We start from the raw sequence: 16,852 nt of genomic DNA, 5'->3' as shown, positions 1-16,852 counted from the left end.
TAAAACACAGGCAAATGCCATATACATACTCGATCTTCACTGAGAGTCAGAATTTGCACCTTGTCATCACTGCTATATTTTCTCCTGCCCTAGAACTCTTCCTAATTAACTCCTGCTGAGCTCACAGTGAGGCAGAGAGATCAGCCACGAGGATGGCCTTAGCCTCCTAGGCAGTGCTTGCTCTGCTGCCAGCAGTGCAGGGGAGAGCAGCGCCCTAACAGCTTGCCTAATTTCATTAGGTCATTGAACAGTCATTCTAAAGAGGTCCCCTGGTAACTCCACAAACAGCCTGAATGCAGAACACAAATAACCCCCGAACTCCAAATCTGGCAAACAATAATGCTTCAGTGTGCACATGCACATAAGGATAAGGTTTAACCATTGCGTGTCCCAAAATTCTCACAAGGTCAAGTTAAACGGGATTATCTGTGGTTCTGTAAAATTCATGCCATTTCTTAGCTGAAAGCAAATATTGCCAGATGTTAATGTGCTATTCCAGTACTCAGAGGTCTCTACTAGACTCAGACAACCCTTAGATATTAAGCAAAAAAATGCCATTTATGTGAATGGTTTTGCAGTTTAGAAATTACCAAAGTCCTAATCTAAGCAAAGTTTTACATTGTTGTTGATTTGTAAAAATTATCTACTCCTTATGAAAATATTTACAATTAAGTCTTCTTTCTGATACTTGGTTTTCTGACAGTCACTTTGTCCTGAACAAATTCCTACTGTTCTAAATCTCTACAAAAATAACTCAACATAGAGAAGTTTCCTTCTTTTGATTCATCTGAAACCTGTTGACTTTCTTTCCTTCTTGCCATAGTTATCTACTATTTCTGCTCTTAATTGCATTAGTGAAACCAATAGAAACAATAAAAAATAGGAGCAGGGGAAAGAAACAATATATGATGATATAATTGAAAAACAACACTAGAAAATTAGGAGGTGGTAATAAAATACCTAATAAATAAATAAATAAAATACTAAATAAATCAATAAATAAAAATTAAATAAACCTAAAATACTCTAATAAAACACTGTGAAACAGATGTAAAGATTGCCTGCTTAGCCCAGTGAGTCACTAGCCTTCTGTTTTGTGGCTGCTATACTTTCTTAAGCAACAGTAGAAGTTTGAATCTGCCACAGGATGAGACTGTACTTCCATCATATTGGCATCTTCTGTGAAAGAGGCTTAAGAAACTACAAATAGGAGAAATAACATAATTTTACAACATGCTGAGAAGACTTGTTGGCTGAAATAGCCCAGAGCAATTGAGCCTGATGCTGACAGCTGGCACAAGAAACCTTCAGCTGAAGCAGAAGTCTGGCACAATGAAAGTCTGGTATGAAAGATGGTACCCAGGTGATTGCCAGAGGCATTGCCATCCAGATCACAGGGAGATGCCTGGGGAGTCAAGCAGCTCCAGGAACCTGAGGTTTTACCCTTGCATGAGGTGATCCCCTGATTGCACCCCCTGATCCTCCCTGGGCCAGCACAGCATAGAGGGCAGAGAGGGGCAACCAGGTCCCAACCTGCTCAGGAGGGAAAGCACAGGGACACCTCACAGAAACGGGATGGGGGGGATGTCATGGGGATGAAATGCCTGGAGTGCCTCGGAGTGGTGTTTTCACTCCCTTGCATTTGCTCTCTGCAGATTCCTAATGTTCCTCCTGCCTGTATCAATTACAGGAAAGTCTATAGCAGATACAGGTAATTTTGAGTTAGTTTTAAAAAAAAAACACAAACAACCCATATCAAAACCAAATCCACAAATCTCCCAGTATTGGGAGGCATTTGGATTATTTAAAAAATGAATCATATTAGCTGAGAAATCCACACAAGCAATTAAGTGGTCTGTGAATCAGCAGAGGCTGTAGTTTATTGACATTACTGAACCTTCAGTTTCAGAAGCGGTTTCTCAGCTAGTGTTGATATGTAGAAAATCACAGACGTAAAGAGAATAGCTTTAGCTTTCAAAGAAACTTATTTTTCTTTTTTAGTGTCAGCACACTAGTTTAACAAAATTATTTTCTCACTTAATACACTTTTTAAATTAGAAACACAGCAGAAACACTAATATAAAAAAGCCTCAAGCAAAAAGAAAAAGAATAGAAACCCTAATGATTATTTTTAAGTATGAAGTATTTGCCACAGCTGAGGAGAAAAAAGAACTTCATAGTTATTGTATCATTATTTGGAACTATACCAATGGTTCTGTATCCTTTTCATCACTGAAAAGTCTGTAAATTTCATTTGCTTACTGGACTGGAAGACTCTGCTTAAATGCTTCCTAAAAAGAAAAAGACAGAGAAAATAAAGGTCATGAGTTAAGAAACTGTCACTAGTTATATAACTTGGGTGTGAACAGCCAAAGATAATATCCTTTCTCTGGCATACTTCAGGGGCTACAAAGGAAGCTTAAAAGTTTTCGAAAAAGTACCAAATTCTATTTAGAAATGTCAGCATGTGTATGGTCTTAACAGTTTCTAGAGATTATTAAACACACACTTAACAATAATATGATTTAATAAGCCTCCACAAGCAAAGTCCATTGCTCTCTAATGTGTTGGGTTTTCTTCGGTTTTTTTGGTGGGTTTTTTGGTTTGTTTGCTTGTTTTGTTGTTGGGTTTTTTTTGATTGAATATTGCTTATTTACTGGGCTCTATTTTATTTCATTATACCCATTGAAGGGCCAAAAAGCCAGCTACATTTTAATGACCTTTTTTTTCACATATATGTGGCCTGACTACCAACAGAGCTGGTTTCTGCCTTTTGCTGGATTAAAAGAAAGCCAACATCAGGCATAGCATGGTCTGGGTTAATGCCATGACCCAGGGCTAGGGAAAAGAGCCTGGAAATGTCAATGACTAAACTTGAACTCTAACAGAAAATGCTGTTTAATCATCTCCAGCAGGGCTTATAGCCATGACCTTTTAGACTCAATTCACCATCAGGATAATTCTGCAAGAAATGCAACAGGGTCTTTGCCTTTAAAGTCCTATTCGAGTTGTCCATGTGAACTGATGTTGTTTGTGTATTTCTTCGCATAAAGTCTCCAGCACTCTGCAATGTATAGCTATAATATAGAACTGAAAGTATGCAACTATGCTGTAGGCATGGCTGCCCAGTTGGAAAGGATCAAGCATTGGCAGAAACCTCCAGCCACTTGCACATGCACAGAAACAGACCTTGGGCATGGGCAGAACACTTGTTTGCATTGACAGCTGACATCTATACACAAAAAATGCCAAAGGGGTGATCAATTTCCTTACAGAATTCTTCTGTTTTTCTGTCCCTCTTTTCAGGGACACACACACATAAAACTGGCATCCATCCTTCACTGTTATTATTTCTGCACTTTTTTTTTTTTTCTGTTCTTTTGTACAGGCATTAGGGAAACGATCTCTAAATTCTACATCATACAACCAAATGTTGCAAAAAACATTAAGGGAAAAAATGTTTCCATCTACATGTGGTGGCTGGTGCAAACTGAGGGTACCTGAGGGTGATTTCAGAGCACTCTCCAGCTCCTGTTTGAGCCATTGCTTGAATTTATGTAGAGATGAAAGATGAGACAGGAGAGGAAGAGGGAAGTGTGGGAGTTCTGGTACACTCCACAGTCCTACTGCACCCTGGTGTGGACATGGAGCTCAGCTGGAGCTACCCAGACCAGGGAAAGGAGAAGCAACCATGGTTGCTAATACAGACCCCTACTGCATACCACAGGACCTTAACACCATTAGCATCAAGAGCTATAGCCTGTAACACCTTATTACTGGGTGAATTGAATTACACTGTCCTGCTTCTTAGCTAGGGTAGAGTTAATTTCTTCTCATTAGCTCTCATAGTACTATGCTTTCTATTCAGAAACGAGAATGGTGTTGATAACACACTGATATTTTGGGGGTTTTGCCTAAATCATGTTTATCCTAAGTGTCTTGGTTTGGGAAGACAGGTATCTGCCAGGGAAAGCTGGAGCTTCCCTTGGAATGGAGAATGTAAACCACCACCACCCTTTTTCCAATTAAAATTTTTTCAGTTAAAAGCTTTTAGGCAAAAAGATTTTGGAAATAGAAATAGCAGTTCTTTACTAGTATGTATAACAAAGCAAGCAAACAAACAAACAAACAAAAAAACCCCAACTACAGCATTGATAACTGTCCTGGGTTGTAGTTTAGGATGTATTCTATCACCCACTTCAGTTAATGGCCCATCAATGCCTTGTGCATGATTCATAGATAACTCCCGGAGGGAGTTATCTCTCTTTAATGGGCCATCAAGGACCTCCTGTATGACTCATCATCCCATTGTGAGATGCTCTCACCTGCACATAAACTGGGATTTGGGACACTACAGGCAGCCCTTACCCATTGGATACCCAGAGGACCAGAGCTACCAGACCTTTCTACGAGATCACTGCTTCAGGAAGACCACCCTGCCTGAACTGCTTTCATCACCCTGCTCAGGTTGTATTTTGACTCTGTCAGCGGTCTTTTTTTTTCATATTATTGCATTTATTTCATTTTATTTTTTCCTTTTCTTCTCATTAAATTGTATTTCTGATTTGGAGCCTCTCACTTGGTTTGTTTTCAAACCACAATAACAAAAACAGTACCAAGAACTTCAAGGACTTTGCTTCACAGAAACCCAGGTCAGTTTGGTCTTGGTGCCTTTGTAGGATCCTCAGAGCACCAAGCTAGGAACAGTGGAAAAAAAAGAGTCTCAGTAGCTGTGGAGTGGCAGGATGTCCCGGCAGGGCAGGGGGATGCAGGGTCATGCTGTAGCAGACAAGCAGTGCTGATGGAACCATGATGGCAGGGCAGGGCTGGCCCAGCTCTTGCAGGGTGGCAGAGAAGCTCAGAATTCCAGGGTGAGCAGATGATGGCAGATTTCCCAAGACTGGACTGCAGTGAAATCCTCCAGCAGGAGCACCAATCCAACCGTGCTTTCTCCCCCAACGCCAAAAACCAGAGAGAGGCTACCTGAAGCTTTGTCCTTTTTCTACCTCCAAACCCCCACCCTCCTCCAAGCTTTGACCACCCCTTTGTTTTGTTAAATAGTCTTAAGTACGACATTTAGTCTCCTTGGTATCTTATGGGGAAAAAATTCTTTAGAGTAAAAAGGAACAAAACCTAACCCCCAACACTAGGTCAAGGACTTTTTTTTCCCCTTGCCTCATGGTCTGCCAGTGAGGAGGTACACAAAAGAAACTGTGAGGGAGCATAGCTGGAACAGGTGACCTAACTAAAGGGATATTCCAGGCCATAGGAATATGATATTCCAGACAAGCCCAATATACAAGCTGAAAGGAGTTACCCAGAAGGGCAGCTGGTAAGGGTCTGACACTGGTCAGCAGGTGGTGAGAAATTGCATTGTGCACCATTTTTTTTCCCCTTATATTGTCATCATAGTTATTATTTACCCTTCCTGTATTTACTTTATCTTCAATTATTTAACTGTTCTTATCTCAACAAAAAATTTTGCTTTGATTCTCCTCCTCATTCCACAGGGAGGGAAGGGCTTGAACAAGGGGCTGCATAGTGCCTCCTCTCCAGCCCAGCACACATCTTGGGTGATACTCTGCTGTAACCAAGGCAAAACCTTCTCTTATCTCAAGGTGCTAAAGTGCCTACCAGAGTGAAGTCTCTGATTTCAGGAATAAACACTCAAAGTAGGACATAAGGTCTTCCATTTCCACTTTCTTTTCATGGCATGATTCCTTCTTTATCATGTTTCCCAAAACTTTTGCCCAAGTTGTCTCTGTGCTTTAAGCATGTAAATGAAAGGCAGAAGTCCAGTACTCATGCTCTAGAAATTCCCTGTAGAAAGAGCTGACAGCATTTTCCCTACATGATGAATTTGGGATTGTAAAATTGGTAAGAAGACTAGGACACCTCTTCATAGAAACACAACAGACATCTTAAAAATACTCACTCTTGCACAATTATTCTAGGTGATTTCAACTTTGTACAGTGTTTAATGCCTAGAGGAAATAGAAATTCCTGGAAACATCCTGGAAGAGGATACTGAAGTGGGAAAGGAATGATAAGCAAAAGAAAGAAAATTAGAGAAAGACAAAAGAAATAATAAACACCCCATTTGTGAGCATTACCTCATAACTTCAGAGAGATACAGTGGAGGTATCTACCCCTGAGCTTGGGTTCCTTTCCTAGTCCATGGAGACAAAGGAGTGCATGTAGGACACATATGACCCTGAAGAGAATATCTCAGACATGTTGAACAATTTGTACGCTGGCACTACAGATTTGGTTTTCTATTGATTATAAAAGAAGCCTAGGAGATTGGAAAATGTCTGGTTTTTGTCAGACAATTCCCATCTATTGCTAAGGGGTTGAGCATTTCATTTTTTTTCATATAAGTATGGCCTTGAGAAGTGTATTTAATATTATACAACTACCTCGTTGATTAGCTATTTAAATAAAAAGTATAGCAGGCTAACTCCAGTTTCTCTAAAGAGGAGATGCCAAAAGAGGAATTTGGATTACATATCTTCTTAATGACTACTTTTGTATTTTTGTTTACTATAAAATCTAATGCATATCAGGTGCTGGAAATGAAATCACATAGAAAAATTCAGGCCAAACTGTTGCTTGTTATTAAAGTAACTAAAGCCCCCTAGTGTAGCCCTGGTTCCATGCCTGAGGTGTTTTGGTTGTCTGAAATTCCTTTCGCAGGGAATTTTCTGTAAATAGAAGAAATGTTTTTGTAACTGTAACCCTGTTATTCATTTCTTTCCTTAGGAGGGACTTTTTGATGTCCCTCTGGTCTGACCAATGTGATTGAAGAGGTTTGCCTTTGTTTCACCAATCAAATTGGTCTATGTAAAATAGTATAAGAGGGAGACATCCCAAAAATAAAGGAGTCATTTTCAGCCTTCTGAATCTCAGAGTCTGTGTCATTGTGGTGTAAAACAGCATCACCCCAGGTTATGGCAGCATTTTTTTTTTTAAGGGACTGTAAACATTTTGGCTTAATCCCATGAGTCAGACACTGTTTTTTCCCGCCTCTGTTTAAACCAGAAGATTATTTCTGATACTGATCAACTGCTGAGGAAAGCTAGCACAGGTCACAATGACTGCAGGCATAACAGAATCTATGCACTTCAAAAAGAGAATGTTTTCAGGGTTTGTTGCAGAACTATGTTTTTGCTAGCAGCTTTATTTATAGCAATAGCACCTTTAATCCCACTCCAAGCCCACTGGAAAAGGAGCAATCAATGATCCTTAGCATATGAGGAGAGTGCTAAGAGCGGTTTTGCACTGGGAGATGAGTACTTGCTACATCAAAGTTCAGGAAACATCAGATAAGTTCTTGCAGGATCAAGTCAAGTGAGATTATGTCTTTTCTGTGGAAAATAATGTAATAACTTTCCACAGAAGAGTCCTTTATTACATCTGGGATCTCAGCTGCATACCATAAACAGAAAGTTTTCAGTATGTTGGAAGTCTATACTCTAAATATAAGTACCTTAGTTTAATGCAATGAGCCTAAGATATGTATAAAATCAAGGTAAAATACTAAGAAGAAAATTTGTTTAATGTCATGAGGCAGCTGAACTTTAAAGCAAAATCATGAGCAGGTTCATTTCTCATTCATTGTGTTCTCTGGCAGTTTACAAGGGAATAAATCCATAACTGCTTTAATATGACTGAAAAGATTATCTACACACAGAGTTGAGTACAGGGTTTCTAAAGAGATTAAAGTCCTCATTAAAGTATGACCTCGAGTTATCAGTGGACATAAGGGCACATCTACATGCCTTACTTCAGATAGGACTGCAGCCCCTCTGCTGCAGCCAGGACTGACAGGATGCTGCTGTGTGGGAAGAAACAGACATCGAGTCATACAGCTTTTGTGTGACGTGGGCATCTCTGGCTCCTCTAGAACAGTGATGGTCTTTTACACAACACGAATCAGAATTCACTTTTTACAATGAAATATTGGAAACCACTTCTCAGGTAAGCTGTGAGGTATTTTAACCACCATAATGGCCAAGAAAGAGGAAACAACCAGCAGACATCTGAAAACAAAACCTAACAGTTCAACAGGCACCAAAATTCCCCTGCTAGCCATGTGCCTTGGAACTTTTCCAACATTAGAATCTAGTGGTGGATTTCTGGAGCCAGAAACAGCTTTTTCTCTCATATGTATCAATCTATTTAATATTTAATCCTGATATGACATGGCAGAGAGTGGTGATTCTAAGAATCAACTGCAGAAGTCAACTGAGCTCAAATTCTGCCTGTCCTACATGCTTGGGAAGTTTACATTAGTGCAAGAATATTGGGAGAACACAATTTTTTTCTGAAAGTTTTAACCTATCCAGAGATTTGAAATGTTTAATAAAGCACTGTGGAGAGATTGCATGTGAGATGATCAAAACTGCAAGAATCTTAGGATGGCATATCACTTCCTGTGTATGTGGTCTCTATGGGATTGCCTTAAAAATAATATATTTTTCCTAAATTAAAATCTAATGCTTAATAATTTCATGATCTATTTAAACATCTTTTTTTTTTCCCTTGCCTGCAAAATTTACTGAGAGTTCAGCTGTGAAAATAGATCCTGTCCCTGTGTCACTTTCCCTGTTTGCTTAAATGTATAACCATGAGCCTGTCAAACCATGACAAAGTGGTGGGTAATGGCAGCAGATTTTAAAAATCCATCCATTTCCCCAACTCAGTGACATGTGCAATTTTCACTGCAGTGACCTACTTAACAGAGCTGCAATCAAGGACAAGCACCAGGGCAAAATCATTTACTCTGGGAACAGACCATGCTGTTTCTCCTCCAGCTCCATTGCTGATGCTGCCCCAGATCAAGATCCAACAGCTCAAACTTCCATAGCAGATCTCACATTATTTAATTTTCTCCTTAAAATCCCCATTACATGCTTGTTGATCAGCATCTGCACTTCCCATTAGCTCCCAAACCTTGTGCTTTCCATGTCTGGTTTGAAATCACAAAGCAGATATAGGGATAGCAGCAAGTAATTATTAAACAAAATATACTTTGTTAACAAAATTTAAACAAAACAAAACATTAAACATTAAACAAAATACACTTTGTCCATAATTTTTCTCCATTGCCCCCATGGCAAACCCCTGGTGCTAATTCTTGGGTCATGGTTTCTCAGTGCAGGCCTGAAGGATAACACCTTCACTCTCCATTTATTTTAAAACACAAAGGAGGCTTTCACCATATCATAAAACAAGTGAGAGAGGGGAAAATGACCTTTTAAAATACAGTCCTTTCAGAAGACTTGTAAGAATTAACTGTATTTATAAATATTTTAACAGTTTGAATTTGGCTTAGGTGTATCTTACACATCATTAAATGATCACCAAGTCATGAAGTTCAGTTACCCACTTAAAGTTTCTTCACAATTTAGAAAGACACTGCAGTTAGAAAAAGAAAAGGTATGTACCTTTATTTAGTACAAAAAAGTGCAATTCTAGTGGGGCCAGTGAGCTTAGAGCATCACAGAATCATCAAGATTGTAAGAGACCTTCAACATCATCTAGTCCAACCAGCAACCCAGCACCACTGTAATCAACCCAACACTGTCATGGTCGAGATGGCCACTGCACTCAAAGTGCTTCAATGAAACTTCAAGTACCAGCACCATGTTATCTAGAAGGCTTTTGTACCTTTTCTATGTAGCAATCCTATGGGCAGCTCTCCACAGCTCTGTTTCTTTCTCTACTTCTTCTCTCTTCCTTCTGCAGTTCTGGTTCGCTGCTTCCTGTCCCTAAGCACGGCCACCTCACCCCGTCTGTCCATCGTACAGCAGCTTACCTGATCTGTCCCTCACAGGACCTCCTGTCCCTTCCTCGTCACAGCACAGCCAGAAGACTCCTAGTGACCCTCCACCAATAACTCACTCTTTTATCACACCCACAGCAGTGAGGGCAAGGCTGTTGCCACTCTTTGGTAATTAACACAGCTGCAATATACCGGAGGCAGGATTCCCTTTAGCACTGTATCTGTCTTCCCACACAAAACCATATCTGCAAACACTTAACTTCATTAGCACTTAACATCATTAACAGTATGTTCCCGTACTGTTGTTTATCCTAGTAGGATCATCTATCCCATGACAAAAAAAAAAAAAAAAACCAAAAAAACCACAAAAAACAAAAAAAACCAAAACAAAACAAAACAAAAAAAAACAACAACAACAACAAAAACCCCTCAAATAAAAATATTGAAGCATTTATTCATTTATTCTTACCAACCTTGATCCTGAACTTCAGTTCATCTTACTGTCACACATCTCTATTTTGGATCTAGAGAATTAGGTCCCTTTCTCTTGTCTTTGATGGGCCAAAATCAGATACGAGGTACCAAGGAGGGAAAACTAATTTTTTAGCTAATAAATGTATGAGATGTTTTTAGGAATAGCTAAAGGATGAATAATGATATTTAAGAGCATAAAAAAAATTTGTTTGTAAAATCACATAAATGTTAGGCAACCTGCTATTGTTACTTGCTTTTATTTATGCTATATCCCAATCAACATTTTTTAATTATAACTCTGCAAGCAAACTTCTTCATTATGCCCTTTATAATACGCACTAATGAAAGAAAAAATGTGAGTGCTGCAAGACTTTCACACGAGCTATGGACAGTTTAAACTACCTCTGCATGTAGGCTGCTTCAGCTTCCCAGGACACCCCACTGACAGCACAAACATCACTCAGAGGAGCTGAGGTCACCTTTGGCATGCTGGGTTTTGCTGTTTTGTTTGCTTGTGTGTTCCTTGATGATCTAATCAATTTTAAGAATTATAGCAGGAACTATCACATGAAGACAAGTATAACAATAGCATAGAAATCTGCACTCCTGCCATGGATCCGATTCATACAGATCTGACTTTGAAGAATTATTCCACAAACAGAACACCCAGGGAGCAACTCACCCATCTGCAGGTCTAATTCCACAGTCGAAGGATGGTAACTCACATGTATCCAGACAGAAGCCAGCAGGCTCAATATGGAACCTTTAACACACCTTTTTTTCTAAGCTCTTGAACACCCACGTCTTTTTCCCCCTCTCTTCAAATGTCATTCCCCCCTCTCAATGGGAAAAAAAAAAAAAAAAAAAAAAAAAAAAAAAGAAAGCTCAAAGTATGGAGAAAAAAACCCAGTCCTAACTTCCTTCTGTCTACGAAAACTACTTACAGAAACACTGGAATTCATAAAACACACAAAAATGGAAATTAAACCTGGAAGAAGATATGTCATTCTGCTCAGCATAGACCAAAATGAAAACAACCTACCAAAATAAGCCAAGGTGTTGTTGACCATAGAGTCTATTTTTGGATGGCCAAAGTAAGTGCTCTTATATTACACAGCATTACTAATTCCTGAGGCTTCACTTTGGACAAAGCAGCAGTTTCCCAGAGGAAACTTCCAGGATGAGTTAATGGTCATGAGTGGAGCACACATTTGAGGAAGGCACAGGTACCAGAGACCACACCACTGGAATCAGCACACAGCTTATAATTCAGGTAGAGAACATGTGTTTGAATCCACCACCTGATTTTACATCAAGAGCTGTGGGAGCACTTCTTGGGTCAAAGGGGCTACACAAGACATGCTGCAATCCATGGTGGGAGAAGAGCCAGGAATGTGTTTGTCCAGTCCTCACAGCCTGGAGGCACCAAAGCAAGGATGTAGAGCAAGAAGGAGCTGTGCCAAGTCCCCTGGTCTGGGTTAGATAAGGATCATATCCAGACATGCACCCACAGGCCAGCTTATGCTTTAGTGGATCTTTTTAAGAATGTTGGAATAAATGAAGAAAGAGTGATCACTGCTTGGTGATGCAACAGGCATCTTCAGGCAACAGGCCTCATCCTTGGAGGGATAAAGGCTGCCCTATGAATGTTCACTGTCCTTTATCTCCATTAAATAATTTTAAAAAATCCAGTTACAACACTTTGATCTAGCAGTGCAAAAGATGATTGCAAAAAAATTTTGTCTGGACAGGAGAAGAACACTGAATACTTTACCCATCAGTTCTGACAAATCTATTTCTGAAACTTAATTTTCTACTGAAGCTGCAAGCATGCAATTCTAAAATAAAGATTTTGCTTTGCAGAACAGAAATCATCTAATGATAAGAACTCACTATCTGGGACATGAGGAATTCATATTACAGATGGAGAGATAATTAAAAATGGTAAATAGAGTACTTTCAGGAGGCTTTGTTCATGACAGAAACCGTACTGAGGGACCTGTAGTTCAGCAATGGAACAGATTTCCCTGAAAAAGAGGGAAGTATTATATGCATTCATACACTTAATCCAACTCTCTCCAGGGGCTTGCCTTTTTTTAGATTCCATTTTTAGCTCTTAAGAAATAAGTAATTTTGAAAAATAAGATATGTTAGGAAATATTTATTAGATCTCTGCTACTCTTTCATAAAGTGTTTTTTAAAAACCTTTTAAACTATGTAAGACACTTGTGCTTGACCATAACAAGGCAATAAAAGTATACTTCTGTTCACCACAGAAGAGCATTTAGCTCCCTAATCACGTTTGCTTCGTACACCAGCGTTAAAAAGAAGAATAGTAATGAATCACCATTGAACTCTTACCAAAGCAGGAATTGACAAAGCCATACCACCTGCAAGCATGGTCCCCTCCAATCCATTTGCCACGGATGTTGGATGCAAAACTGAGGGTTGTGCCTGAGATGCACACCAACATGTCACTGATGCTGATGTTCAGGAGAAGCATGTTAACTGGGTTACGAAGGGCTTTAAACTTGCAGAAGAGGATGAGGACAATCAAGTTATTCAAGAAACCAAAAAACAAGATTAATCCAAGAAAAACAGCCACCACTGTGTGCCCACTTTGTGAGAGTCCAGCCCTTGGCTCAACAGGATCTGCAGGTGCACCAAAGCTCAGGTTATACATCCAAGTGTGGTTCATTTCGGACTTTGTCATGGATCAGTGAGGGCAGAGATGCTGGGTGCCCTTTGCTGAAGTACTCCAGCAGTCATTCCATCCCAGATTAAATCATCTCAGGAGCCTTATGCTTTGCTCAGATGAGATATCTCTTAGATGGTTATGCAGGTGTGAAACACTGTATTGCAGCACAGGACTGTTTTCCTGCACTGTGTCTTTCCAGGGGGCTACTGGCAGCTCTGCAGTAACTCCAGGGTAGTGGAACCAAGTGAACAATCACGTCAAATTCATCTTTCCTGTCTAAACCTAGGATAATATTAGATGATGTTTTTGATGCTCAGAATGGAAGGCATCTTAAAAGGGTGCTTCAGCAGGGTCTCCTCCTTCAGAGCAAATGGAGCCCTATCAATGGCTCTGACAATGGGTGTCTTTCTGAAAATACAGAAAAAATAAGCAGTTAAAACCGAACAACTCCTTCCACACCAAGAGCACAAAGTAAGTACATAATTTATTAACAGTTCCTCCTGTTTTGAACTGTAACAAATATCTCTCATTCTTCTCAGTTTTCACTCTGATTTTTAACAAAAACATCAGTTTGTTTACATTTCCTTGTATGTTTTAGGCAATTTTCCCTTAGCTCACAGTTTAGTGTGGAGAAGGTTGTTTGCACCTTCCTAGAAAAGTTCTTCACCTGAGAAAATGCATGGCCAAACATATCTTTTGCATCAGCTTCACACAGGAAGAACTTTGTCTTCCTCCACATTAAGTCAATCTACACCAAGTGAAGTTTCATTCTTGGCTTGGCCTTTATTAAAATGATAACAAATTCAGAAGAAGAAGGTATTTCTTTACCTAGAAAGAAAAATACCAAATGCTGTCCCTCAAGCTCTCATGTGCACACAAAGGTTTGCAGATCTGTAATAACAATATCTCCCCTCCCTCATTTACCAGTGAACAGATGTCTTCCTTTATTATTTATAAACCAGCCAGACACCCAAATCCTCACATCTCTCCTATCACAGGCGTAAATTTTACCCACATGCAGTGAATACATTGTTTGTGCACTTTGTGCAACAAAAGTGTTTAATGTGAATTCATATCTACATAGCCTACCTTCTCTGTGGTTGTAGGCAAATTCTGCACAGAATTTTCCATAAAAATGGAGATGTGTTTATATGTACACACATATATATGAATTTCCACTCCTCAGTGAAAATGCATGATACCCATAGCCTGCTGGACTAAGCAATATGAAAGCTTCTCCTTCATGTGTCACGCACTCCTAGAATGATTGCACAGGTTAAAATGGAGCATCTACTACATTACTCCTAACTGTTGTATTCTGGAAATTGTCTAATAGAAAAATATGTATTTAGCAACTAGAAAACTGAGAGTACAGTTTATTGAAGATTCAGGGGTTGCTTGCTTTTTTCTTTTATATCTCTTGTCAAGGTAAACATCTGGAATAAGTACTTTGTCTTTGTATTTCTCTACTTCCACAAACTCACTGTGCTAAATGTTGCAGTGATTTTAAAGTCCAACATATACAGACTGTCTTAAGGTTTTTTACTGGCGAGTAAATAATGTACACTTCACAGACCTTCTACTGTTTGGTCATTGAGAATCTGAAACAAAACACTGATGCTTTCATATTTTTTCTTCCCCCTTTAGGAGGTACATTGTAATTTATGTTGGAAAGGGTACTAGGCAGCATATCTAAGATAAAGAACTTTTTAAGTCCTTTTCCCACAATTAAAAAAAAGAAAATCTCCTACCCAATGCTGGTTGCAGGTTATAGAAGGAAATTAACTGGGTCTAACCATGAATATATTCTAAATTTACTTGTAATTGTGTTTAAAAGAACAGAGTCAAACATTAATGGAATGTAGCCCTAGTTCGTGCCTGAGATGTTTTAGTTTTCTGAAATTCCTTTCCCAAGGAATTTTCTGTAAACAAAATACATGTTTTTGTAACTGTACCTATGTTTACATTCTTTCCCTAGAAGGGACTTCTTGATGTCCCTCTGGTCTGACCAATGTGATTGAAGAGGTTTGTCTTCTTGTCACAAATCAAATTGGTCCGTGTAAAAAAGTATATAAAGGACACACATCCCAAAAATAAGAGCAATTTTCAGCCTTCTGAAACTCGGAGTCCATGTAATTGTAGTGTGCAACAGTGTCAGTGGAACAAAAACCAAAATTTAAAAATACTCTTCTGAGCATTTCTTCTATGCGAACAGGCAGAGAGAGTTGGTGTTGCTCAACCTGGAGAAAAGAAAGCTCTGGAGAGACTTTGCTGCAGCCTTTCAGCACTTAAAGAGGACTTTAGGAAAATGGGCAGAATCTTCTTAGCAGAGCCTGTAGCAAAGGGGTAAGGGTTTTAAACTAAAGGAAGGTCAATTTAGGGTCAGTAATAAAGAAGTGTTTTTACAACAAGGGTGGTGAAACACTGGAACAGGTTGCCCAGAAAGGTGTTAGATGCTCATCCCTCGAAGTGCTCAAAGTGAGGTGGGACGGGGCTCTGAACAACCTGATTGAGTTGAAGATGTCCTTGCTTATTGCAGGGGGGTTGGACTAGATGACCTTTAAACATCTGTTCCAACACATATTATCCTATGACTAAAAAAAATACCTCAAAATATAAATAATAAATTGTAGGCCTATTATACAGTTGTCCCACATTCTTAACAACATATAAGAGTTCATATTGATAGTGCTTATAAAGGGACATTTACTCCCTGGATGGGACTCAGCTGACTAGAATGCAGCAGAGTGACACTAGGTGTGCAGGCACAGCCCAGTACCCAGGTCATTTCTACACTGACCACCACTCACACAGCTTTAGCAGGGCAAGTTCTGCCCTGGTGTCTTGGGAAGTGATACCATAATGCCTAGGAAAGACGAGCAGGGCCTGACGGTTCAGTGTAAGACACGTTTTCAAACATTAGTACCCACACTGTGAAGGTCAAGCCATATGGCTACTCGATATCAAAAGATGATAAACATGATGCACAAAGACAATCTTCAAAAATTTTTGGGTGAATTTCAAAGACAGAGGTCTGCAGAGGAAGATCTGAGCTATGTGGGAGTCTCTTTTTAAGACTTACGTATAAAGTGCTCATGTATAAAGGGCTAAGTTTCTTAAACTTATGGATGAGGTAAAAACTAAATTCAGATTTCAAAAAAGCTTCTAAAATCCCATAACTAATCCCTTGAAGAATGGGTCCAAGATTACCTAATGTTAGCATTTAACTGAATAATGCCCATTATTGCTGAAAAACACTTGTAGATGAGCTTTTGTGCTCAAAGGTTCACTCTATTTTCTTTCTTTCTTTTTTTTTTTCCTCCAGAGAGATTGCTTGGTTTAATAGAGGTTACTCTGGAGCTCCATTAACCCTGTCTTACAGGTGACACTCTGCACTCCCCAGGGCTCCATGAGCTAGAAGTACAGCCTAAACCCTCCCGACTCCGAGAAAACTCAGGAGCTTTGAGGATTGCCAATTCTGCTTCTCAAAAAATGTTAAAAAACCCCAAAACAATAAAACCTATAATTCCATCCACAGCAAATAATGAACATCCAGTTTGTCTTCTTGAATTTGTCAGAGTAGACACAGAATGGAAAATATACCCAAAGTGATACAAAACATACGGCCAGGTGAAACGGCCAAAAGCTCATTTAACGTCACCAGCTATTAAATGCTGCATCTGTTAACTGGTTCTGACAGTAAAAGTCCAAAGATACAGCAAAACAGGCAGCCATCACTGCTTGTATTTTCTCTGAAGTAGTCTGTTGGGAAAAAAAAATAAGGTTTCAGAAGATGTTAGATCAGCTTCTGGGAGCACAGGCATTAATACTTAGAGAGGCTTCTTTTTGCACTTGACACTACACATTAGTTTAAGCAGTGAAGCTGGTTTATT

General features: G+C 39.4%; 1 protein-coding gene across 1 annotated transcript in view; it reads right to left on the bottom strand.

The window, feature by feature from the left end:
• Window positions 1-13,021, bottom strand: part of LOC136357982 (pinopsin-like) — a 76,939-nt gene extending 63,918 nt beyond the window's left edge. Inside the window, exon 1 of the mRNA XM_066313716.1 lies at window positions 12,623-13,021. Coding sequence (XP_066169813.1) covers window positions 12,623-12,974 — 352 coding nt within the window. The 5' untranslated portion in view covers window positions 12,975-13,021. The remainder of the gene's footprint in view (window positions 1-12,622) is intronic.
• Between the last annotated feature and the right edge of the window lie 3,831 nt (window positions 13,022-16,852).

Source organism: Sylvia atricapilla, chromosome 2 (genome assembly GCF_009819655.1).
Source record: "Sylvia atricapilla isolate bSylAtr1 chromosome 2, bSylAtr1.pri, whole genome shotgun sequence".
Classification (NCBI taxonomy): Eukaryota; Metazoa; Chordata; class Aves; order Passeriformes; family Sylviidae; genus Sylvia; species Sylvia atricapilla.
The sequence above is the reverse complement of the archived record's forward strand: the minus strand, read 5'-3'. Positions and strand labels throughout refer to the sequence as shown.